The following is a 27,439-nucleotide window of genomic DNA, read 5'->3' as shown; positions in this document are numbered from 1 at the left end:
CAAAGTCCATTACATGCAAATACAGATAATCTAGATTATAAATATCTTTATATCGCAGATTATAAATATCTGCGTAATTTATTTCATTAGCATCTGAATAATTCTAATATCCAGATAACTAACTGGCATATATGAATATATTCCGGCTAATAGCCATTTATTTTAGCTGCATCGCTATTTTGGGGAGAATCATGCCGCATTTGCTACACCGCCAGGAAAAAATGGCCCGTTTGTGCCACCCCTGGAACAAATCCTATGGATATCGATGGTGTAAAGACAGCAAAATATCGATAATTACTGTGTAAAACACAACATACAGTGCAAAAACGGGCGATCCATTTTCTACTAATCTGACAAAGCAATAGTGCCAGCAATCAATGGTTCAGTACGTTAACAGCATTGATCATTGCAAGTGTATAGGATCACACCGGCAAGAAATTATTGTTACAAGAACGATAGTGTTTCTGGAATTACAATTATTTTGGTCATAATGTTCGTTCGCAAATTTTAAAATTACAATATGTTTAGAACACTCGGGTTTACACATCAGTTTCCTCAATATATTTTATCATATTGTAAAAAGAACGTACAAGTTATTGACTTTCCTGCAGAAATGACATTTTTTTGTTAAATTACACAGTTTTCAAATTTATGTATTTTTCCTACTTTTGCGTCCCTTTTCTCTAACTTTTTCTAATCATGGCAATGATGATGCATTGTTTATTTAGTTATTTTCTTATCTAAGGCCGTTTTCTGCCACTTTTGGTTAATTGTGAGAATGAGAAAGAATGATGAATGATGAGCAGTGTGGGGAATGGAGGAGCAGGAGGATCCCATCTTTCCAACTAGGAGTCATTCCTAGTGTTTGTTTTGAGTCCACTTTATGCACAAATCAGCTGATCGAGACTAAAACGAACCACCATGTGTCCTCCACCGGGTATCGAACCTGGGGCGCTTTGAATACAAGGTGACAATTACTGTGTCTTCGGGGAAGCATTTCCAACAGAAAAACTTACGTAAAGCATTGCTCCATCTGTTTCTCATTTATACCACTAGAAGCATCACCCAGCTATCCTCAAGGATCGAGCAAATATCCGCCATCCCCCAAATAACATTCTGTTTAAGTTAAGAAGATTAAATTGTTAAATATCACATTTTTATCTTATCCCCATTTTGTGCAACACGTTCTAGTTAATTTCGATACATGTGATATTCTTCCAATTAATTTTTAAAAAAAGTGTGTCACATAATTTTCAAATGACAATAAGAACATCACGGATACATGTAAGACCTAGTTTTTTGAATTGATATGCCACTTACAAAGGTACTTTATTCTCAAACACTTTATTCAAAATATATAACTGAAGTAACACTGCTATAAAAATTATAGAATGAAGGGAATCATGGTAATAAATAACAGAATCTATTTTTCAGTACGTACAACTATCATACTAGGGCTTCTTTTGAATAGCCATATGATTGTATCAAGTTTTTAATACAGAAGTAGCGCAAAAGTAGCGAAGTAGCGAGTAGCGAACAGGAGTAGCGTAGCGAGCTACTTTTTGGTAAATGTAGTTGTAGCTGTAGCGAAGCTACATTTTGGAAGAGTAGCTGTAGTTGTAGCGAAGCTACTTATAAAATGTAGCGTTCTGATCACCAGGCCCGTAGCCAGGAATTCTTAGTAGGGGGGGCAAAGTCAATCCCAGAGGGGGCAAATTTTTTAATATATTGTGTCGCATTGGCAGATATAACAAAATCTATAAGTAACAGGAAAGGGATGATATCTTGAAACTCCGACGAACAAATGAAGTTCGAGCAACGTCAAATAATAGTATTTCGATAATGACCTTTCCGGGCTGCCAAAGAATACAAATATAAAATCTAGTCGGGACTGTAGCTACTTGATATTTACAGGTCAATAATGTTAATAGACTATTAACATGTATCAACAGCTTTGAGCCTCTCTGCAGAGCTGATCAAGGGAGCCCTTTATAAATCGTGCTTCATAATGTTTCCCTCTAGTTTCCAGTATGCAAGAATTTTACGCACAAAGGAATCTAATGAGAATCCAACTACATATTTTGTCGTTTTTTAACCATAATAATAAATGTAAAACACTATCACATTTTCATCATGTTTGATAATTATTTGACCAACTAAGCTGTCCTACATCTTTCACCAGCCGACCTCTATGGTGGGATGGTTACACAACACACTACAAAGCCAAGGGTCCAAGGTCATGAGTGTTCTTTGTGAGCAGAGGCGAAACCACTGGCGTACGCTACAGCTCCCTCCGAAATTTTGAAAAATCGACATTTTCAAGTAAAAGCACCATAAACTCTGGAAAAACCAGAGTGGTAAATTCAAGCCCTACAAAATTATCCCCAGTTGACATTTTTGAGAGTGGAAAGTTGTAAATATACGATATATCTTATTGTGTATGCAGCCCACTAGAAACCAGTCAGGGATGCCAAATTGTGAAAAAAACATTGTGTTCTTATAAGTTTCGAAAATCTCAAATTCTGCCTTCCATGTATTATGATATTAATATGCAACATACTCGCTATTTTAAAAATATTATTTATTGATTTTAATACGAAAATATATATAACACGACAAATTATTAGGTGCTCTATATTCCCACGGATCCCTATAAGCTTGCGCCACTGAAAGCATCCACCTATACAATTACAGCCCCTCCAGAACAAAAGATCCTGCGTTCGCCAGTGGGCGGAACCACGAATTTGTGTCTGGAGGGGGGCCAGTACCAGGACAAACGTGCAAATAATAATAATTGTAATATAGTGGTGGTAGTAATAATAGTAGCATCAAAGACGTTATTAAAAATCACGCAAGAAGGGGTTAGAAGTCTGTGCTAAAACATTTGTGATGGAACAAATGAGTTGAAAATATTTTTCCAACACGTTCAATTTCACATTAGCTATTAGCTAATACTGGAAAACAAGCACACAACTGTATTTTTGAAAGACACAAAATGCATGATGAACATAATTCTATTTGTACATATGACATGTATTACTTTCATGTACAACATATATTTTATTTATGCAACATGGAACAACGTAAAATAAGAAAATACATAAGTTTGCAACATGTTAACACTAAATTGTGTATGCATTCAAAGCTTCTTTAATATATATATATATATATATATATATATATATATATATATATATATATATATATATTAATGAGAATACATTAAATACATTACATAATCAATTCATCCGCCTCATAAAAAATCAACAGTAAAAATAATACAAATTTTGTCTCCTTTTCCTCAAAAGAATTATTCGTGCATTTGAGAGAAACCTTTTTAGCAGCAACAGTCTGAAGTAGCTACATATTTGGTCTTACTTCTCTCTCGGGTAATTTAGAATGGATTACAGAAAACAATCATATTGGGATCGATGCAAGCAAGAACATTTTTAGATCCAAATTTTTTAAACTGAAAACTTAATAAGAATTTTCTTTAACACATTTTTTATTTCATTTAGACCGTTCTGCCCCATAGCTATGGCTCTCGACTTGGACTATAATAAAAGCAGACATTGTGAGCGAAGCGAGCAAGAAAATTTTAGGAAAATTTGAAACCAATGGGGGCAATTTCCTGTGTCCACCCCCCTGCAAGTTCCCTTGGCCGTCTGGAAGAAAAAGCTAATTCTATCTTGAGTATCCATTTGTCCTACTATTCTTAGATTCTGCTAGTCTTGTTTTTTACTTAAGTGTTTGCCCCCCTAGAATGGACTTCCGTTCAAGGTTGAGAGGACAATGCTCCCTGCTCCCGTGTGGTTGCGGCACTGTTTGTGAGTTCCTCTTCATCAATTTCACTTCATTCCTCATGTTCGCGATTAGCTAGAAGTGGCAGAAAAGCAAAGCTAAGTAACAAAAATTAAATATCCATTCCCCCTCTCTACTGCATGAATCACTATTACCAAATGGTAGACTTGGTAAACAAAAAATTAAGTAGTTCAAACTTCATAGCAACACATCCAAGAAAAACATCCAAACACATTAGGCACCTTTAATACAAGACTTCTCAAAATGTCATAACGTTCTAGATACTGAAAATTACGAAGTAATTTCCCAAAGTCTGAATCCTAGTACGACATTATTTGGAATCCCACCCACCTCATTAAAACACAAGATCAATAAATGTCTTTGTTATGTTGCTAGAGTAATACTAACTAACTAACTAACTCTCTAGCCTTCTTAAATCCGAAGGTTCATGGCTGCAGCAACACAGGCCTTCCATCTTTCCCTATCTTGAGCAAGTTCTATATACTCTTTTCCATCCCTACCGATTTCCCTTAGGTCCATCTCAACGTTGTCCCTCCATCTTCTTGGCCTTCCTACAGGTCTCTTACCATCAGGTTTCCCAACAAGAATCCTGTAAACTCCTCTTTCCTCTCCCATTCGTGCCACATGGCCTGCCCACCTAAGTCTTCTTGATTTAATCATTCTAACAATATCTGGACATGAGTACAAATTATGTAGTTCTAAATTATGTAACCTTCTCCACTCAACTGTCTCCTCATCCCTTTTAGGTCCAAATATTTTCCTAAGGATCTTATTTTCAAATACTCTCAATTTATGTTCCTCTTTCAATGTAAGGGACCAAGTTTCACATCCATATAATACTACAGGCAAAATTACTGTTTTGTATATTTTAACTTTTAGTTCCTTAGATATTAAACGAGAAGACAAAAGTTTATGAAGAGAGAAGTAACATGCATTTCCTGAATTAAGCCTACTTTTTATTTCCTCTTTAATATAATTTTCATTTGTTAATATTACTCCTAAGTATTTGAATTTGGAAACTGGTTCAAACGAGTTGTTATCAATAATTAGATTTTGATTATTACCTAACACTTGGTTTCGGCCTGTAATCATATATTTAGTTTTCTCTTTTTTAACTTCCAAACCTATCTCTTTAGCAGTTTTGAAAAATATTTTAGCATTATTCTTAATTGTATTCACATCATCCCCCAGTAAGTCTACATCATCTGCATATGCTAACAACTGAGTCACACCATTTAATTTTAGTCCTTCTTTAGATTCTTTTACCTTCCTAACAGCATATTCTAAGGCAAAATTAAAGAGCAATGGAGATAATGCATCTCCTTGTTTTAATCCATCATGAATTCCAAATTTGTCAGATATATTAATACCCACACGAATTTTACTTTCTGTTTCACTGGTGCATATTTTTATCATACTAACAAGCTTCTTAGGTATTCCAAACTCTACTAATATATTATATAATTTATCTCCCCTGGGGGGTAAAGGCGGTCAGGGGCGTGATGCTGATCACATCACCCCCACTCACGACCGGATCAAGAAAATGTGGGGCGTTACCCCCACACCCCCTATACGCCTTCATGGCGTGGTGCTATGCACAGGGGAACACTTTACCTTTTTTTTTTTTTTTTATCTCTTTTGACCGAATCATATACTTTTTTGAAATCAATGAATAGTTGATGGACATTTTGATTATATTCCCACTTTTTTTCAAGTGTCTGTCTGATGTGAAAAATTTGATCTGTAGTTGATCTGTTACGTTTAAATCCACATTGATAATCACCTATAATTTCATTAGCATATGGGGTTAGTCTTGTTAAAAGAATGTTAGATAATATTTTATATGTTGTTGAGAGTAGAGAAATTCCACGGTAATTATTGCAGTTCATCTTATCACCTTTTTTAAACACAGGAACAATTATGGATTCTGTTGAGGGATTTCTTCTTTATTCCATATTAAACAAATTAATTTATGAATTTGACATATTAATGAATTTCCACCATATTTAATTAACTCAGCTGGTATTAAATCAATGCCAGGTGCTTTGTTATTTTTTAGCCTTTTAATAGCATCTTTAACTTCAGTCAAGTTAGGTTCTGGAACTAAAGGTTCTGCTGTGTGAACTTCATTTACTTCTGATTTATCTCCTACATGGACATTTAAAAGGTCATTAAAGTAGTTCTTCCATCTATTTAGAATATCACTTGGGTCAGCTAGAAATTCACCGTCTTTATCTTTTATCAAGTTTACTTTAGGTTGCCACCCCTTTCTAAACTCATTTACACCTTTATATAAATCTCTGATATTTTTATTTTTGCTGTTTGTTTCAATTTCGTTAATTTTGTTTTTCAAGTAATCTCTTTTTTTACTTCTAAACATGCGGTTAACTTCTCGCTTTATTCTATTATAATTGTTTAGATTTGTATCATCAGAGTTATTTAACCACCTAAGTCTAGCCTGATTTCTTATTTCTATTAGATTATGACATTCATTATCAAACCATGGCTTACTTTTTCTCGGTTTATGGTATCCTATACTTTCTTTAGCTGCTGATTCTATTGCATTACGTATGTGCTCCCAATTCTTATTTACGTCTGTTTCATTTATATTTTCATCATCATTTAAATCCTGCAAAACATCAAATCTATTTGACAGTTTAATTTGGTAATCTTTCTTAATTCTTTCATCAGTAAACTTTCCTGTATCAAATTTTAGAACTTTTAGATTTTGTTGCTTATGATTTATCACTGAGAGTCTTTCTCTTAATTTAGCAATTACTAAATAATGGTCACTGGCACAGTCAGCACCTCTATGTGTACGAACGTCAATTATACTAGTATGCCTTCTCTTATCAATGAGAATATGATCTATCTGATTATGAGTTTTACCATCTGGAGAAGACCATGTATATTTATGAATATCTTTATGTTTAAAGTGGTACTTTTCACAATTAAATTCTTTGAGGTTGCAAAAGTAATCAATCTTATACCATTATCATTACTTAATTCATGAAGACTTTCTTTACCAATCGTGGGTTTAAATGTATCTTCTTTGCCAATCTGTGCATTACAGTCACCTAACAGAATTTTCATATCATACTGAGAAAAGTTATCAAACACCTGTTCTAACTCTGTATAAAAATCATCTTTAGTATTATCATCTTTATCTTCCGTTGGTGCATGTATGTTTATTAAAATAATTTTACACCACCTACCCTGTAAAACTGCATATGATATCCTATCATTAATAAATTCTACTGTTTTAAGAGCCGAGATAATTCTATTATTTATGAAAAAGCCTGTTCCAAAATTATGATTTTGAGTACCACCATAGAAAAAAGTATAATTTTTAGATTTACAATTCCCTTCTCCTGGCCACCTAACTTCCTGGACAGCTACTACATCTAATTTATACTTAACTATCTCATTAACTGTACACTGAAATGCACCAGGCCGGTAAAGGCTCAGAACATTCCAGGTGCCTAATTTAATATCCTTATTCCTAACGTAGATCTTATCCTTAGTCCAGGGACCTCCCAAAGTAGTCCCCACCCGGAGATCCGAACGGGGGACTATTTTACCTCCGGAATATTTTACCTTGGGAACATCCATGGCCTTATATTGCTGTTTCTTGACATTTCTTTTTACAGTGCAGAGTTGTCAGCTCTACGCCTAACCCCCAATATGAATGGAGGAACTACTACACAAGACAAACATAAACACATTAGACAGCACAATTACTACACAAACACATTAGACAGCACAACTACTACACAAGACACACACAAACACATCACAACTATAACACAATATAACCACAAACACACCACAACTACTACACAATATAAACATAAACAAGCTACACACCACAACTACTACCCAAGACAAACACATTTAGACAGCACAACTACTACGCAAGACAAAATAAACATACTAGACAGCAAACTACTACACAAACATACTAGACACCACAACTACAACACAAGATACATCGTTACATACCACCGATACTACACAAGACAAACAGAAACACATTAGACAGCATAACTACTACACAAGATAAACACAAACACAATAAACATTTGTACAAGAGAAAGGGTAATTAATAACAATAAATAGTGCAATGGGAAAGGACGTGTCATATTCTTAATAAAAATATAGCAAGTCATATAGTGGTATATTAAACTGCTAGCGACTCTAATTGTTTGTAAGTTGAGGATATAAATAAAACAAGAGGGCCACTTTTCGTTGTGGTTAAATTTTCTCAAACTTATCACGTATAACGTCGAACCCATGCCGTTGGTTGAACCATTCGAATTTATATTTATGTTTTTTTGTTATAAATTAATATTAATAATATGAAAATCACAGAACAATTTAGTAGTATGTAGCATAATTTCGGAGTTTAAACGACACCATTGATGTCCAGAAGGAGCAAGGCAAGAATACACTTCCTGAAAAATGAATGTCAACCATTTTCACACATACAATTTCATTTCAGTCACATCAAATTGTTAATTATTGTAAGGGCGTTGCAGATATTTTGAGAAGGGAAATATACCTAGTTTACCCCAACCCCTGAAAAAAAAAATACTTTGCTTAATCCTCCCTGGTGGAAAGAAATACTGCGGACGTCCATGAACAACACTTTTTCTAAACATAAGGTTTGCAACGTTGCTGTAAGCCTGTGGCCGTAGGTTTACAAACCTAGGGTTTGGCCCGCTCTTCTCCCTATATTCCTTGCTCTTCTCCATCCAGATACGGTAGGCACTGCTTCCTTCGCGGTCAGAAATTTGTAAGGCAACATTCAGACGGCTTACAACTTTCCGCAAGCAAAAGGCGGGAGTTCCCATGTGCCCCTTGTGCTGAAGTGTTGCAATCTAACAAACAGGATCTCGAAGACTGGTATCGGGCCGAGATGAACTTTGAAGTTTTTACGAATTTTGCCATATAATTACATACATTTTACTAGAACTAATAAAGTGTAAGCCCGGCTTACACGGCTTACATGGACGCTCCGCGCCTGGTCTGAACACATTTTCGGCTCAGCCTTCACCATTTTTAGTTAATAAAGCAATTATGATCAAACATCACCGTTCATCCGCCATTTTCCAATATGGCGGACAGAGCACAACTCGGATTGTCGGGGACTTTTAGTATGTTGTTTGAAATACCATACTGTTGCTAGAGTAATACAGGATATAATTGTAAAGATTAGTGAGAATATCAGGTGTTCTGTATATTTAAAAGGGGGGCAGTTGCCCCCCCTGCCCCCCCCTCTAGCTACGGGCCTGCTGATCACTGATAAATGGTCTTCTTCCTGAAACACACTCTTTAAACTGCTGTTCCAGCCTCTTCCCTTGTATTGTAGCAATGAACCAGAAATATCCTCTGTGATTCAGCCATTTAAAAAGAGTGACGAGTACCTTAGACTTTCCTTTACTACTAAAACCATTTTCTGATAAGAAGAAAAAACAGTATATTCTCATGGTTGATACAATATATATATATCTAAAAAGTGAAAGAGGAGAGAGGAAACACTCACTGGACAAAGAAAAAATTCAAATTTTCGTGATGGTATATCACATCTTCAGGAGTAGAGAGACGTTGTATAACTAAGTCACTTAGTTATACAATGTCTCTCTACTCCTGAAGATGTGATATACCATCACGAAAAATTTGAATTTTTTTTGTCCAGTGAGTGTTTCCTCTCTCCTCTTTCACTTTTTATTTAGCCCTTGTGGCCCTCCTTCCTTTTATCCTATTATCCTATATATATATATATATATATATATATATATATATATATATATATATAATATGCTAATTTGCATTTTACAATTGCCACATGCTTGTCTACTTTTTTTCCCTTTTCCCAGCAGTTGCTATTTGAAAACGAATAGATTGTTTTGTTTTTTTTATAACCAAGAATGTTTATCTTTAAGGAAACCAACAAGATTAAAAGATAGCACTATTTCTTCAAAGCAGTGTTGTCAATCACTTTTAGTGTAAATTACATTGTCTACATAAACTGTGTAACACACAGACCAATGTAAACTATTGTGTAATGTGCAAACAATGAATGTAAATATATTCTTATAGTCTATGGTACTTCACTGGTCGGAAGTCAGATTAGCATAGAATAGAATAGAATAGAATGGTCTTTATTTAAGCAGGCGTGTTTCGGCCTCATGGCAAATTAAAACCATGCAAAAGTTTATTATCCTTTTTTCTTCCTTGCTGGCTTGACTCACACATTCATTACTAGAAATACCTCCTTGTATTCAACTGGTGATGAAAATAGTTTAAAATATGTCAATTGAGGAGAAATGTAGTAGCCTGGTGTAAATATATCCCAGTTTTCATGTTGCATGCTGTCAAAATGACGGTCGAAGAAGTTTTGAAACACACTGTCTTTATTAAGAACATAAGATCAAGTATATTCATAGAGTCATAATAATAATAATAGGTAGGTACTCGTAAGCATGTACTCCAAAAACGAACATTGATTTATAACTAAACTCTTCATTTGAAATGAAAAAAATCTGTCTCCTGAAATCCTGACTTATACCAAAATCTGATGCATATCTTTATTGTCTCAAATTGATAGTTTAATTTAAAGCAAGTGAAATTCAACAAGCAAAAGCATTTCATTTTAAAAAATCGCAAGTGTGTTCATAAAATTAATAATTTTTAAAAAAATATTTTTTCAGGGCTGTTGGGAATTCAATAAGTTCGCTTTTCTTTCCTATTTTTCCTTGGATCTTGGAGTGCGCAGTTTTGCTCTTTGCAGTAACAATTGGACTTTATTTGGCCTCTTCTGGAGAAAAAATATACAGCGTTATGAAACTAAATGGGACTTCAACTGAAACTGAGAACTGTTTGTGTATAGGAAATTATACAGTAAGTATTTTTACTCAGACTTGTTGACTGTAAATATGATTCATTATAGGAAACACTCTTTCAGTTGGTGTATGTATTTTCTTTACACATACACACACACACACACACACACACACACACACACACACACACACACACACACACACACACACACACACACACAATCAGACTGATCCAACATCTGTCATACTTCCACTTGTTTTAACCCTTCCAAATGCACTTACCGTATTTATGCATGCATAATGCGTGTGCTTGTGGTATAATGCGAACCCTCGTTTTTGATGGAGAAAAGCAACAAACAATTATAACTCATATATAATGTGCAGAACAATTCAGCTGTTACCAGGGACATATACAGAAAGTAAATTTGGGGAAGGGGGGTCCAGCCAGGGGTGCCCATGTCCCAAGGCGAATGGTGCATCCCTCTTCTATAATAGTACAAGGATAATTATCTCCCGTTTATTATTATTCTTGGAATCGTAATTTCAGAATTGGATGTGTGTTGACAATTTTCAGAAGCAGTTTGAAATATTTGGCTGAACTATTCATCTGAAATCTCCTGAGGTCTCTGAAGCAGTTCTGTGACATCTCTTGGGTACGAGAGAGCAGAGGCTAAATTGATGAGGGTTCTAAATACTTTCACTTCAGTAACAACCTTGTTTATTATTTAGTAGAAGAAAGTGAGATCAAAATTATGTTATGGATATGCTGCGCCCAGGAAGTAATTTCCTATTATTTCTTGCCTTACAAATATCACTGATATATGTCCCGTGTCGCGCCCACCCAGCGTCGAATAACATGGGTACCTGGGGGGGAAACCCTGGGGGGTAAAGGCGGTCAGGGGCGTGATGCTGATCACATCACCCCCACTCACGACCGGATCAAGAAAGTGTGGGGCGTTACCCCCACACCCCCTATACGCCTTCATGGCGTGGTGCGATGCACAGGGGAACACTTTTGCTTTTTCACTTTTTTGTCCCGTGTGACGGGAGGTGCATGCTCAAGTTCTGTAAGAACAGCACGGTGCTGCTGCTTTCTTTTTTTACTACTACTACTAATAAAGAAATCCAATCTGGTAATTTGTGCACCTGCTGATAAAATTACGTGTTATATTCAGAGATGTAGTGAAAAGATGTGTAGTTTAAAAGTTGCCTGTCCGAATTTTTCCTTGCATAATATGAACCGCAGCTTTTGGGGAAAAAATGTGCATTATACAAAGGCTGTCGCAGAGAAGGTGAGACTAATTCCTGTATAAAAAAACAGCGACCTCCATTGGCTAGCAAATGTACTAGGGTGCAAATTTGGTTCATTATCTGCCGATTGAGACCAAAATGAGCGCAATAGGTCAAAAAGTTGTGACTGCGTAGCAAGTTAAAAGACAAGCATGTACATGGACCCCTCCAAGAATCATGAAACAAAAAAATTACAAACCACAACTTTTTTATTCGGAATCAGCCATATCAAGTAGACGTACATCTTTTTCAAAATAGGTACCATTGAGAGCTAAGCAAGCTTCCATACACTCCTGCCACATTGTGAATGTCTGAAAATTCGTCGTCAGGTAGCGAACTGAAGAAAACTTGCGCTGAGGTGATCACTTCTTTGTTCGTCATGAAATGACGACCACGTAAAGCAGCCTTTAAGTGAAAATAGCCAAAAGTCGCAGGGTGCAAGGTCCGGGCTGTGTGTTGGATGCAGGAATATTTCTATTTTTCTCTTCGTTGCGTAATCCTGAAAAGCCCGCCAGGTATGTGGGCGTGCATTATCGTGGTGCAATATGAAGGAGTTCTTTGAATGCAGCCTCTTTTTTGCTACGTTCTGGCACAGAGTCTAATGACTCCTTGGTAATACAGTGGCTCTACTCAGTCTGTCTTGTGCGGCACGTGTGCATATCTTTCCGCAGCACTTTTCCCTAAATGCCAACAAAATTTTATGGCATGTCGCTGTTGATCTTGACTATTCATCGTGAAAAGCAATGTTATACACAAAAACCTGGAGGGGTAAACGAAACACGTTCCATGTAAATCAACACAGCTGCTCACTAATGTGGTTTCGTAACATGTGACAACTTGCTACGGAAACAGAATGAGTCATCCTACATGACGCGACTAGTGCCGAAACCATAGGCAGTGTTGCCAAGCCAGGAAAAAATCTGTCTCGCCTTCTCTGCGACAGCCTTTGTACATGAGTAAATACTGTGTTATCCTGAAAATGTGATGTGAATGTTGTGTAATATAGCAATACAAGAAGGTATGCCTAATGTAGACATTTCACTTTGCATTGTTCTTTTTATTCCAGTTTAGCATTAATTAGTATTAATTCATTGTCATACGTTCAAACTGGTCATACCAAGATATGTTGCTGAAGTAACTTCTTCTGAAGATGCTACTAGAAAATGAGTCTAAACTAAACTTTGTGATGTAACAACGATTTTGACCAAAAGAGCCATTCTAAAAGGTTTTTTCCCCAATTGGCCAAATTAACCAAAATTGGTTGACAATGTTAGGAAAACTGTACTAAAAGTGGTTGGCCAAATGTAAGAACACGTTGGGTGGATAGGTGTGTGCAATTTGTTTGACTTCAAATAACTAAAGATGAGATAAAAGGATAATGTCTGCTTTGGGGGTGCGTGGGTGCGTGCGTGGGTGTGGGTGCGGGGGTGCGTGCGGGTGCATGGGTGTGTGCGGGTGCATGGGTGTGGGTGCGTGGGTGTGCGTGCGTGCGATGCTAGACAAATATAAGTGTGAAATATAATTAATTTATATTAATAGAAAGCAGAAACTAAAGAAAAACTTATACATAATGAGAAACATTCATATTATTTTTGTAATTTGACATTTTTAACCAGTTGGCAAAGGATTAGTTTGCTACTTTTTGAATATCTTATATGTATAAAAGTAACAAGTTGTTTACTTTTTATATGTAACAACAGTGGCGTGCCCATGGAGATGGTTGGTGAAGGTCAAAGTCTTTCCCATTGGTCCAGCATCTTAAAAGAAAATAACGTCAAAGGCAGGAAAATAGAGCAAAATGAGGGACGATTACTAAAAAAAAGTATACGTAACCTCCCCCTTTCGAAATTGCTGGACATGCCCCTGTGTTTAACAAGATAATAAATATGTATAAAATATATTATTTCATTACAAGCAAAACAGAGAAAATGGAAAAATTCTCCAGACACTGGAAAGGTTCAAAATTTTTGCCAGGTCGATTGATTGATTGGGTTTATTTTACTTTGCTTTTCTGCCACTTTTGGCTAATTGCGAAGATGAGGATGAGTGATGTTATGAAAGTGATGAAGGGACATTTACAAGGAACATTCATGTCTAGGCCAGGATTTGAACCTTGGACCTCTGGTGTTGTAGCATGCTGTGCTAACCACTCCACCACAGAGGTCGGCTCTTTGCCAAGTCTAGATCAAAGAAGTATTGGTTCTCTCACCAGGCTCGTCGAAAAGTGTGAGTGGTAGGGTGTGTTATGTGGCGGGGAGAGGGATTGGTGGATGATCGCTACCTCTTACTCCAAACCACAAACACCTTGATACTAAAAAGATGGAAGCCATCAATGCAACCACACTCCCAGGCCTAAACAAGGCTACCCAGTAACTTCCCCAGCCAAGCAGGTGCTTTACTAAGCATGGGGACTTTCTTTGTAAAATAGAATATAATAACAGGCAAATTATTGGGTGGGCTGAAGCCCCACAGGCCCATATAAGTTGGTGCCACTGACTTTGTGAATAGGCAGAAGCTGCCATTGGTTGGAATTTAAGACCCAATCAGTAACCTATTACTTTCTCTTTCAGGTAGGAGGTGAGTGTGACCCCGGTACCTTTAAGAAGGAATGTAAAGCTGCAGGAAATGACTGTATGGACCTTGTGTGCAGTTTCTACAAGTACCAAACTGCTGATTACATTGGATGGTTACATTTTTACAACATATTTGCATTTTTCTGGGGGATATTCTTTGTGTCTGCATTTGGTGAAATGGTGCTGGCAGGAACGTTTGCGACCTGGTACTGGACGTACAAGAAATCTGATGTTCCGTCTTTTACTCTGGTACGGAGTTTATGCAGAACTGTCAGGTGAGCCTATTTCTTCCTTTACGATTTTATACAGATCATTGCAGAAACTCTGTAACTTCAAATTGAAACAGTGTTTTTTGGGGTGGCGAGGGGGCAGGGGGCTTGCTTGCTCCCCATTCTCCCTAGAAAAAATGATTTTCTGAGTAATTTAATTTCATCATTGTCAGTTGTGCAAGAAATAAAGAGCATTTGAAGCATTTATCACAGTACAACTAAAGAAGTGCCGCTGTCATTAACCTACATTGGAACATCTCTTGCATACATGCATTGGTCATGTGTTAGCAATTGTTTAAAAAAATAAAAAATATTTATAATATTTCTGTACTCTTTATTAATTTTTTTGTGTAATGTTGCCAATATGAAATATTCTAGGCATAGTGATATCTATGACATCAACTGCAGTACTACAGAGCATGATGTCCAGATATTGGAAACAATCCTCTTAAGCATTCTTATATTTATAAATGTCATATATATGTTGAGAGTTAGCTGTACTTCAGAAAAGTACAGGGTGTCCGGGATAGAGGTATACAAAAATAACTACTTATAATGTCAGAAAAGTACAGGGTGTCCGGGATAGAGGTATACAAAAATAACTACTTATAATGCGAAAACTACTCCTTATATTGTCTCATAGTGAAGCTCAGTCGATAGACCATCGATCCCAGATTTCAGTAGTCCACTTGTGCTGTTGAGTGCAAGAGGAAAGTTCACGATTTGGGTGATGTGAGACAGCGCTATTAACGCCTCAAATGCTGGTCAACACTTGGCACGAGCTTCTGTATCGTTTGTATATCCGGAGAGCTACAAATGGTGCACATTGAGCTGTACAAGCGTACATAAAAACTTTCTCAGTTACTTTGTACAAAACTGGGACAAGCAAGTTAATAAACTTTACAGATGATAAAATATATATATGTGTATTTTTGTACACCTCTAGCCCAGACACCCTGCTATTTGATGGTATTAGTAAACAAAGTTGAACCGATAACAATACCACTGGTATTAGCTTATACCAATTTAGCCTTACATTTTCATTTTCTTTTCTTTTGTAAATGCACAAAAGAACATACAAGCTTATGTTTACTCATAAGTTTCAAGATGTTCATGAAACGATCTTTTCTTTCCAGATACCATTTGGGTACACTTGCATTCGGATCACTCATAATAGCCATTTGCCGCATGATCAGGGTCATGCTGGAGTACATTGACCACAAACTGAAGAAATATGACAACAAGCTGGTGAAGTGCATACTGTGCTGCTTGAAATGCTGCTTCTGGTGCCTTGAAAAGTTCCTGAAATTCATCAACAGAAATGCCTACATCATGTGCGCTGTTCATGGGAAGAATTTTTGTGCATCTGCCAGGGGAGCTTTCTTTCTGTTGATGCGGAATGTTATTCGAGTGGTGGTTTTGGATAAGGTATTTGGATATTATCATATGTATTATCAGTTGTTGAGGCATAGACATAAAGTTACTTGCAGCAGCATGGAACAATTGTATTTATTTGAAAGTACAAAGCAACAGCTTATTGTAGCATGGCACAAGTTTTCCTGTAGTGTGTGTGCAAACCATTCTCGTGTCATAATTCTGACTTCTCATCAGAATAAAATGGACGTTTCCCAAGGGCCACCTTTGATGATAGTGAATGGTAATAGTAATGGTAGTGAATGCATGGAAATCATAGGTTGAAAGTCAGGACTGAAGGAAGGGTGTTCCCATATCTCCCATTTGAAAGTTTCCAAGAGTGTCTTCATGATGTGCTAATATGTGTGCCCATTCTCAAACAATGTGCACCCTTTTGATTGCATGCTGCGATATTGCCTTGTTACCATACAGTTTACACAATTTGTGATGAATTTTGGTGGTGTCACAATTCCCCCCCAAGAAAAAAAGAAACGCTGTGCATACTTTCAATTTTGATACTACCTGAAACAGCATGACTGGTAATAGATGACTGTTCCTGTCATGCTGAAATTGTTACTGCTATACTGAAAGGGAAGCATAACCATTGTTGCCAAGAACTTTCATTGAAATATCTCTTTTTAGACAAAAGGTTCTAGGCAAATGCAACTAACTTTTTGGATGTACCTTACATTTATGTGTTTTACCTTTGATAATTGAACAATATTGAGTACCCCATTGCTGTTCTAGATTTGGAAGAAAGAAAATAGGCAATTTTTAAAAAAGAAAATTGGTCTCTCTACTAATTTTGCACTTTTGAATCAGTAGTTTTATCATTGCCTTTCAAAAGCATCAATTCAATTTGTACATAACATTCCTTTCCCTCTTTTAACTAGTGTTCTATGTCATTTCAAAATGAAGTGATTTCAATCTGTATCTCTGATTTGCAATCGAAGATAAGAATGTCTCTTCCACAAATTTCACATAGTGCCTTCAATTGACTCTTTATCAATGTAAGTCGTACACCATCATTTTCTACCACATTGTTGGTCAAAATAGTGCACAGTGTTCTTGAGTAATTAGGGTATTAAAAATATTGTACAGGTGTAATGCAGGTTAGAGCTTCCACATAGCCAAATGATGAGTGCTTTTGCCTGTTAGCCCAGGTTCGATTCCCAACGAGAGCCTCAATTTTTCACTTTTAACCCAGCATCTCCAGACTGGATTGGACATGATGCAATGACCATGCTTCGGCCAGTGAAATAATTCACTTAGCAAGCCTTAGGTCTGAAAGGGGTGTTGCAGCATAGAGAGAGAGAAAATTGTAAAGGTACACATGTAAAACTAAGCTTAGTGTAACAAACCTTGAGGGTCAAGGCCCGCCAAACTGCTCATCTCTAGATGGTCAGCACATACGGTCCCATCATTAGGGTCAATCAGTAGAAAACAGGCGACCTCGTATATCTCAACGTGTAGATGCTCTGGCTCCACGAAACTCCTACCACAGGAAGGGGGTTCTGTTGTCGGCCAGTAGATGGCAGTCACGTCGCAGGCTTGTATAAGCAGCGTGCAGTGGTGAGTTTCCTGGTGGCGGAAGGTGCTAGTAGGGAGACATTCGCCATCAAATGATGGCAGTGTATGAGTGGAGTTGGAAGTTTCGTGAAGGAAGAACTTAACTACAGGATGATCCATGACCTGGACCATCTGTCGCTATCGCAAATGATGACCTCATCCAAATCCAACCTGTGAATGACATCATCGAACAGGATCGACGGTGTACAGTGGAGCGCACAACTGCTTGCTGCTCTTCCTTACTGGCGTCCATGATATGCCGGACGGCAAGTCCCTGCACATTTGCACTTCACACGGCTCTCACAAACCTGTGACGTGACTGCCATCTACCAGGCAACAACGGAACCCTCTTCCACCAGCAGAACTTTCGTGGAGTTGGGGCATGGACACGTTGAGATATACGAGGTGGCCTGTTTTCCACTGACTGACCCTTATATGCGTACCTTTTTAGACAGGAGTCTGCTACTTCCACTTTTTACGTAGTTCCCCTATTGTACTCCTGATGCAGTCAACACCAGAAGTTTGGGATTGCCACCAGGAATTGAGCTGGGGAATGCTTGCATCAAATACAAGATGCTAACCATTTATCTATGCTGGAACTCTAACTCTCTAGCCTTCTTAAACCCGAAGGTTCTTGGCTGCAGCAACACAGGTCTTCCATCTGTCCCTATATTGAGCAAGATCTATATACTCTTTTCCATCTCTACCAATTTCCTTTAGGTCCATCTCAACGTTGTCCCTCCATCTTCGTCTTGGCCTTCCTACAGGTCTCTTACCATCAGGTTTCCCAACAAGAATTCTGTATATTCCTCTTTCCTCTCCCATTCGTGCCACATGGCCTGCCCACCTAAGTCTTCTTGATTTAATTATTCTAATAATATCTGGACATGAATGCAAATTATGTAGAGAGAAGTAACATGCATTTCCTGAATTAAGCCTACTTTTTATTTCCTCTTTAATATCATTTTCACTTGTTAATATTACTCCTAAGTATTTGAATTTGGAAACTGGTTTTCTAAAAACTTTAATTTCCGTTTATGCTACAGCTCTAAAAATCAGTAATTTGAGTTCTTAATGTCAAAGAAATAGTCTAGTCTGTAATTTAGTACACATCTTCCCTTTTTAATCCATTTTTTTTTTCCAGGTGACTGACTTCTTGTTTTTCCTTGGGAAGATAATGATTGTGGCCGCAATGTGTGCAGCTTCCTTTTATGTGTTCAGTGGAAAAATTGACTTCTTGGAAGGTCACGTTCCTGACTTGCATTACTACTTTGTTCCTATCATCATCATTGGAATTGGGACCTACTTCATTGCCACAATATTCTTCGGAGTGTACAGCATGGCTGTGGATACTCTCTTCCTATGCTTTTGTAAGTACATGTATATAGAATATGGTTGCCATATATAAGTTACGTACGGTGTTCCATTTGAACAAGTGTTCTTGGGTTACCAGCCAGGTTAAGTCAACGTTTCGAGCGCATCCATTGCTCTCATCGTCAGGGAATGTGAAAAATGGAGACCAGTGTAGGGTTATATACACGACTATGATGGAATGGAGCTTGGACGCTATCTTCCTATTGGCTGGTGTCGTGTGCTTATGGAGGAGTGGTTCTCAGGCGTGACGGAGCTGGTAGGTTGAATTGAAATTAAGTTTGAACCTGCCAATAGAAATTTATTCAAGTTTTTGGTGTTACTAGTTCGATAGCTCTTTTTGTGTACGACTTTGGGTTTTCTTAGAATGTATATATAGGCCTACTGTTTCTAAATTACATGTAAATGTTATAATATGATTTAATGACTTAGGTTAGAACCAATGTTCTAAGATAGTTAGAACCATAAGGCAATAGCTTAGTTTATTGACTGGTAAGATATTTACAAATTTGCATACAAAAAAAACTTCTCAAAATGAAATCACCAATACTCCACTGAGATTCAAATACCCCCCCCCCCCCAAAAGCAAAAATCATAATTTTCCCAGTGAAATAGAGCCATGCATATTTAATTTTAACGGGAACACAGAGTATGAAATAATAGACTGTGATGTTCATTTTTAATGTTTTATCACAAAAATCATGTGAAAAGAACTTCAAAATGCAAAATGTACTCTTAAACGCGAAATTTAGTTTATTTACCAATGCAACACTTTCCAAAGTACGAATTATTCTGCGAGTTATGCAAATCACAGAAAATTGATTAATTTTGCTGTGAATATTTGAGAAGCAAAAATGGACTACTTTATACTGGAACAAAATTAATATCGTGACAACTACATAAATATGCTATTGTAGAAGGAGAATGTTTATTTTGTGTAATAAGTAAAGTTTTTTAGTCAAATTCAAGGTTAGTTTCACCATTTTAACACCGAAATGTCATTTTATGTATTGCTTTTGGTCCCAAAATGTGCCCACTTTTTGTACCAAAATCTTGATATCTTATTTACCATAAATATATGGTTCTAGTAATAGAGTACACATTTCACAAAGTGAAAAAAATGAGTTACAGAAGAATAGGAAATGTTTTCAAAGTATTTGCATGAAATGGATGAGGGAAAATATAAAATCACCTTAACAAGCCTATACGAAGTGTGATATATATGCACCCCCTTTAAATTTGATTTATTAAAACTCCTCAATGAGTCTGCAGGTAGTATAACACATTCTTGACTTCACTTCCTGGCTCTCCAGCTTAATCACGACAATGATTTATTTATTTTGCATCACTTTTCTACCCCTTTTGGCTAATTGCGACAATGGAGATGAGATGAAATGGATGAATGGACAATCACAAGCGCCACCGAGGATTAGGCTGTGGCCTCAGGTGCCAGAGCCTTGTGAGCCTGCGGAAACTCAGCCCAGGGTGTACTTCGTGGAAGAGAGGTTGACACTTGAGTGCCTGAACAATCATGACAGTGAGAATAAATTGACAAAATGGACGAGAGAACAAATACTGTGAAGAATATTTTTATTCACTATTTAATATTATATAAGCAGCATATTCATTAGTAGGGATTGAAGCTTTCCTGCTATGGATTGCATTAGGTTCTTCAACAGCATATAAAATCCATTACACTAAATTTCTTTTTTTCAACCACATTTGGTTTGATGATGTAAACAAGAAGTTGTGAAAAATGTACTGTTAATAATATTAAATAATGAATAAAAATATTTTCCTGCACATTAGGTAATACAGTATCTTGCATCAAACTATGAAACATGCCCATGCCCTACTCATGATTTGAACCTAGGACATTTGGTTTCATGCTTAACCACTCTGCAACAGTGTCTGTCTTTCAGATTTTGAAACTTCTGAGGAAACTTTTGAAACAGTCTGAGAAAAAAAAAACCACATGTTCTCCTGAAATCAGGATTTTCACTCTTTTTGCTGGAGGTAAAAAATGCCAGGTATTTTCAAGTAAATTTCCAGACCTTTCTTTAATGTTCTAACTTACTTGAACTCTGTTTACAGTACTATGTTCTTATTTATTTCCAATGCAAAAATGTAAGCAGTGATTGTGGGAAACATAATTTTAAGTACTTCCTTTTACTTAGGATCACTTCCTGCATCAAAATGAGTTGACAAATATTCGAAATGAGCATATCTACAGCAAGGACAACCACCATATTTTATATTGCCTTACGTTTCCAGCTGTTTAAAATAATCTGATTAATTTCCTGACTTTTTAATCCATAGGTCAATTTCTTTGAGTTTTTCAGGTTTTTGAAGTCTGTGGGAACCCTCCATGATAGAACCAAAATGTGATTTTAATTCTTGTAAAATTGTAGTTATAAATGGATAAGTTAGATAAAGCAAGTTTAAAGGAGAAGTGCATTTTAATATCTCGTCCACACTGGTTTTACAATGATTTTTAAATTAATTATTACAATGTTGCCTTTGAAGCAAAAATGAATAAATAAAACTGTTCAAGTAGAGGGATCGAGATATGGTATGAATGTCTGCTGCGATGTGGGAAGTGCACAATGCTATGGGTTTCTTTCAGTTTGTGCCTACAGGTTTGCGAATAAGTGAGAACATCCATTTAGTGTATTAATAAATGTTAATGTTATTATTGACATAATTTGTACATTTCTTTTTTTTCCAATTCAGTGGAAGATTGCGAAAGAAATGACGGCTCTGCTGACAAACCATACTACATGCCGAAGAGACTTATGAAGATCCTTGGGAAGAAGAACAAATTTCAGTGAAACATGGCCACTGTTTTCATTCTCTTAATGATGAAGCACAAGGAGCATTTTCTATGCTTTTATATTAAAGAATAGAAAATGTAATGTTAAACTAGTCAAGCAAGGGAACTTTAACTTGTCCATGGCCCTTAAGCTTGCAAACATGTCGAAAGAAAGAGAACTTTGATATCTCTATGTAAAGCATAACATTCCATGTTCAGTCTGTTCATTTATCAGATGATTTGCATCACAAGAGGTTCACAAAATTGATGAAACATGCTATAAGAACTTGTAAAAATATATATGTATATATGTTGTAAATTATTGCTTCCAAAATATTTTTAAAATGGTCAAACATATATTTATATATGGATTAGTTACTTATTTCTTACACATTTTTGAATATAAATGTTTATAACTGTATATTTCTTATTGAGAGTTCTTCTCTGTTCATTTCGACTGTTGATCAATGCCAAGGCAAAAAAAAAAAAGTTTTGCATAAGCATTTTGATGTGCACTTTTATATACTAGTAACTGATTTTAATTTATAAGTAACTATGTTTCCTTGATGCATGTGGGTTGCCCAAATGAAACTAAGACTTTTGTCGTAGCTTAACTATGCAGAGCTTTGTTTTTGCTCTGGTAGGTGGCATTGTATAAAGCATACATCTAATGCATACCTGGTATGGTCTGACGGTGCAGTGTGTTGTTTACATGTGCAGAAGAACGTTCACAACATGGATTCATCCAAAACAGGCCCAGCGAGTAGTTATTCAATTTTTGAAGGCAGAAGGTGTTAGTGGAGCTGAAATTCACCACGCCATCTGAACACTGTGCTTTTGGCTTGGCTGGACACAGGTGAGACTTTCAACTCAACTAGATACTGCACTACCCTAAACAAACTGAAATCGGCTCTCAAGAGTTAGCGACCTGGCATGTTGTCAAATGGGGTTCTTCTGATGCACGACAATGCACGCACTCATGTTGCACAGGTGTGCCGTGATCTGCTGCAGCGTTTCCCTACAGTCCCGATCTCTTGCCCTGCGGCTACCACATCTTCGGGTCACTAAAAAAAAAACATCTTAAGGGCCATCGGTTCGCCAAAGATGCTGAGGTCCGTGATGCCATTGAAGATGGGTTCCGCAGTCAACCATGGACGTTCTTCGCTCAGGGTATCCATACCCTTGTGATGTGCTGGGACACTTGCTTGAACAGACAAGGTGACTATGTGTAGAGAATATGTCACCCATGGATAACTTTTACTTCCTGTATGTTCATGTATTCCAACCAATAAAACATTACAAAAAAGAACCAAGAGTCTCACTTTCATTTGGGCAACCCTTATACATATTCAAAAAAATGTATTTGAGACTTATTTTACTGTTGATAATACTTTTTCATGTACAATCATTTGCTAGTGTTGATTACTATGTATTCTGTGCCAAAGACTGTTGGGCCTAGATTTCTACAGTATTTGCAATGTTTTTATTACATTGTATTTTGGATACTTGTTGTGGTTGTGATTATACAATTGTATGTGTAAATATTCATGTTACTATATATATGGAATATTTGTATACATTGCGTTATTACTTTTAGGTATTTTAACTACTATAAATATTTAGTAAAACTATTTTTCATGCTTACAACAATTTTCGAAAACCTGTCTGTAAGAAGTATATTTTTTACTTGCTGTGCAGAATGATTGTCACTTATTATATATGTATGTTTATATGCAAAATTTTAAGATCATATTTTCTGTGTTGTGGATATAATGCATGTCCTGTCCTTCAATTATTGTTCTGAGTGTGAATTTATGTATATGAAACATTCAGTTATGTAGATAATAAATTGTGGCTCAAAAAAGTAACCAATATATTGACTACTTAATACTTCAGGTTACTTTTCTTGTGGCCACCCTGTAATTAAAACAGTTGATTCAGAATATAAATGTATGAATAAAGCAATTGAAATATAATATTAGAAAAAGCAGCTTCCAAATTGTAAAATTCAATTTGTGGAGTGAACAATTGAACAAGAATTAAAATCTATAGAAATGAACAATCTTTCATTGTAACCATATTTTTTTTTCTGTGAAAGGTGCTATACAAATACAAAATTCTCATGATTTTTTAAGAAAATAACTATTTCAGTTTTCTTTTTTAAAATCGGATCATCTATCAAATTTCTGTAACTGCCTTGATCCTTTGTAATCCCTCAAGATTTCCAGAAACCTTTGCCCTTTGTATTTACCATATTAAAACCAATAAATTTTCCTAATTTTAGGACAGTGTGCTGTGACTCCAGGGTTCCTGAGTTCAATTCTAGAATGGGCATGAGTGTTCTTTTTGAATGTCCCTTCAATTTCATCACTCATCCTCATCTTCAATATTAGCCAAAAGTGACCGAAAAGCCTGAATCAAATAATTTTCCTAATTTTATCCATCCAAAAAATATATACAAACATGGACGTCTGCAGGATTTTATCCAGGGAGGGGCAAGAAAGGTATTTTTTCCAGGGGGGGCAAAGGACATATATTTTCCTCCAAAATAGTGATGCCCCCTCAAAAAACACTATTTCAGTCTGAAATTATCATGTTTCTTTAACAAATTTATAATAATTAACATAAATTACTGTGATTGAAATGAAATTATCTGTGAAATATATAAGGTTTAAGTACAAATTCATTTCCCAGGGGGGGGGGGGGGTGGCCCCCCCTTCCGGACGCCCATGTATGCAAAGGGGCAGTCATTCTTATTTTGGAAATTTACAATCAAAATATTCAATATTATATAAACATAAATAATATGTTTAAAATATACAAGAAATTTTACCTATGCAGCCAAAATCGATCACCTTTTTTTAGTATGAAATGTGAAAGATATCTCACTTGTCTGGTGAAGGGATATAAGTACGAAACTTGAAAACGAAAAATCAAATCGGCAGTAAACAAAATGAATCTTAGAAGGGAAACTACGTACCATAGAGAGTTGAAGTTGCTTTTGTTTCAGGAGGTGGGATGTGAAGTGAAATATTTCCATCCTCCCTCACACCAAATGTACTTAGAAGAGGAGGAAGAAAACAACTGAATTTTACTTTAGGCCATGTCCAAAAGGTGCAAGATTGTACTTGAAGTGAATGTCCTTGAGAATGATCTCACAGTTCAGTCTTGAGGCCTTGGACATGAAGCCTGAAGAGTTGAAGCCTCGGTATTGATCTTGTTGTTGTAACACAATGTTAAATATGCCAACAAGGATGATGTTTGAGGTTGTCTCCCAGTGCCATCACCACTTCCGTAGCATGAAAGGTATAATGTGCTTCTCAGGCTGTAAACCCTGAGGAATTAGGCTGGGTAAAATTGGTCATGATAGAAACAGGTTAGGCTAGGGGAACCACATTGATGTGTTCCAAGCAGACGTCCACCATATTGGTGGCCACCATATTGAACTCCATTCAAAAAATTTAGTTTAAGGGTCTCCCCGATGGCTTAGTGGTAGCATCGCCGACTTGTAATCAAGGGGTCCCGAGTTCCATGCCTGGTGGAGGCACATAGTGGTTCCCAATTTAAGCTGTAGGTCCAGTCCCCATTAGCTTTAATGTGCACAAAGTGGACTTAAAAAACAAACTCAATCAAGAAATTTAAATGGGAAGGGGGGTGATGTGATATATATATATGACACTGTTTTCTCACACCTGGAAAATGATACATTTGTTCCAATCATGCAGTCATAACTTTTTCCTGATTAAAGATAGGTTGAATAAACCTTCACCACTGCATTTCTCGTGAAATTGTAGCCTGATTTGATTCTAGTCGACTGCCAACGGGGGACCCGGGGTGGGTGGTCTGTCTGATTTTTTTCAGGTCTTTTCCCCGCATCGAAAATATGTGGGGCCATCCCCCACATACTCGAAATGTGCTTTCATGGCTGTATGCACACACAACTTTAACTTTACATTTACCTGTGTATATTGTATTAGTTTCTGTACCCCTGATTAACTACGTTTACTATTTACATACGTGAACCCTCTACTATGCCAATAGCTGAGGACCCCTAACAGTTTACTTGTCTCCAGGCCCCCCCTCCCCTGCACTGCGGGGTTTTGCGGCTTGTAGATCCGGCACTGCTTCTCACCTATCATTGTGTGTATTGTTCCATATTGGCTAAAAAACATGCAATTCAATTCATCAGGTAGTTCACTGTCAGAGGTAGGGGTGTGCAGAACAGAATGTTTTGGGTCGGGATGGGAAATGTTCAAAATTTCTTGAAGCTCTGGAAATCTTGAATTCTACACGTTTTCACCGTAAGTGTTTGTTTTTGCATTTCTGGAATAAAAACTAACAATTTCCGATAAGATCCAGACACTCAATGCAGAAAACCTCGAGAATTAACTGCTTTTTAAAATTACTATTTGGTATTTCGCGACTGGTAGGGATTGGGACGGGAAATTTTCTTCCCGATCCCGGTCTAGACTTTTCGGGACTCCGCACACCCCTAGTCAGAGGCGAGGCATCCGGTCATCGGGAGGTGCAGCGATCTGAACTATAGATTTACTTGCCATGGGAAAATTTTTAGATACTCCATTTTAAAAGCGTAATTTTAATATATTTTTTCCAGTGCCATCATCGGGGAATTGTTGAACTACAAAGAATTTACCTCCCTTTGGAAAATATTGGGTACCTCCATGTTAGAACCTTGATTTTAATATATTTCATTGCAGCACCATCATCGGAAAATTGTACTACAGATAATTTACCTCCCTATTACCGCGCTTTCCAGGTTAAACCATGACGTCATCAATGGAGTCCATTAGTGGTGATGTCACAGCAGACTACGAACTGGGACCGAGTCTTCGCAACGAGAGAACTTTTCTTCCTATCCATGTCAATGATATTTTCCTTCGGAAGAGGTAGTTTAATTATTGCGACAGCAGTTATGAAACAAAATTGTGGTGCATATCGTACATCAATGAAAAGATGAGATTTCGGAGAATACGACTATATATCACAAATATCTAACAGAGGATAAGGTAAAGAATAACTGGAGTAAGAAAATCATGCATTTTCAAAACATTCCAGTTCAGAGCACAGCCGAAGTCGAGCCGAAGCTCACCCGATATTAAGTCTGCCATTCACTTTACTTGATTTCCTACTCCATTTATTCTTTACATTCTCATCTGTAAGGTATATGTTATATATAGGCATATTCTCCGAAATCTCATCTTTACATTGATATATGATGCACATCACAATTTTGTTTCTTAACTGCTGTCACAATAATTAAAGCTAACCCTTCCGAAGGAAAATAGCATTGAAGTGGATAAGAAGAAAACAAGTTCTCTCGTTCCAAAGACTCGGTCCCAGCACGTCATCTGCTGTGACGTCACACTATTGGAACACCAGCCTCAAGAGCTGGTGCGGTTGGTGAATCAAAATGGCGTCGTCTGCACTGAAGCTGCTTCTGATATGCGTTCTGTA

General features: G+C 36.8%; 1 protein-coding gene across 4 annotated transcripts in view; it reads left to right on the top strand.

Moving 5' to 3' along the window:
* The window catches only part of Ctl2 (Choline transporter-like 2), a 154,491-nt gene extending 130,424 nt beyond the window's left edge, over nt 1-24,067 (top strand). For all 4 annotated transcript variants that reach the window (XM_083110122.1, XM_083110123.1, XM_083110125.1 and 1 more), the window contains exons 8-12: nt 10,536-10,725; nt 14,528-14,805; nt 15,936-16,227; nt 18,926-19,151; nt 21,886-24,067. In XM_083110122.1, coding sequence (XP_082966248.1) covers nt 10,536-10,725; nt 14,528-14,805; nt 15,936-16,227; nt 18,926-19,151; nt 21,886-21,983 — 1,084 coding nt within the window. In that variant the 3' untranslated portion in view covers nt 21,984-24,067. The remainder of the gene's footprint in view (nt 1-10,535; nt 10,726-14,527; nt 14,806-15,935; nt 16,228-18,925; nt 19,152-21,885) is intronic.
* Nucleotides 24,068-27,439: the final 3,372 nt, after the last annotated feature.

This window comes from Lepisma saccharinum, chromosome 23 (assembly GCF_977018435.1).
Source record: "Lepisma saccharinum chromosome 23, izLepSacc3.1, whole genome shotgun sequence".
Lineage (NCBI taxonomy): Eukaryota > Metazoa > Arthropoda > Insecta > Zygentoma > Lepismatidae > Lepisma > Lepisma saccharinum.
The sequence above is the reverse complement of the archived record's forward strand: the minus strand, read 5'-3'. Positions and strand labels throughout refer to the sequence as shown.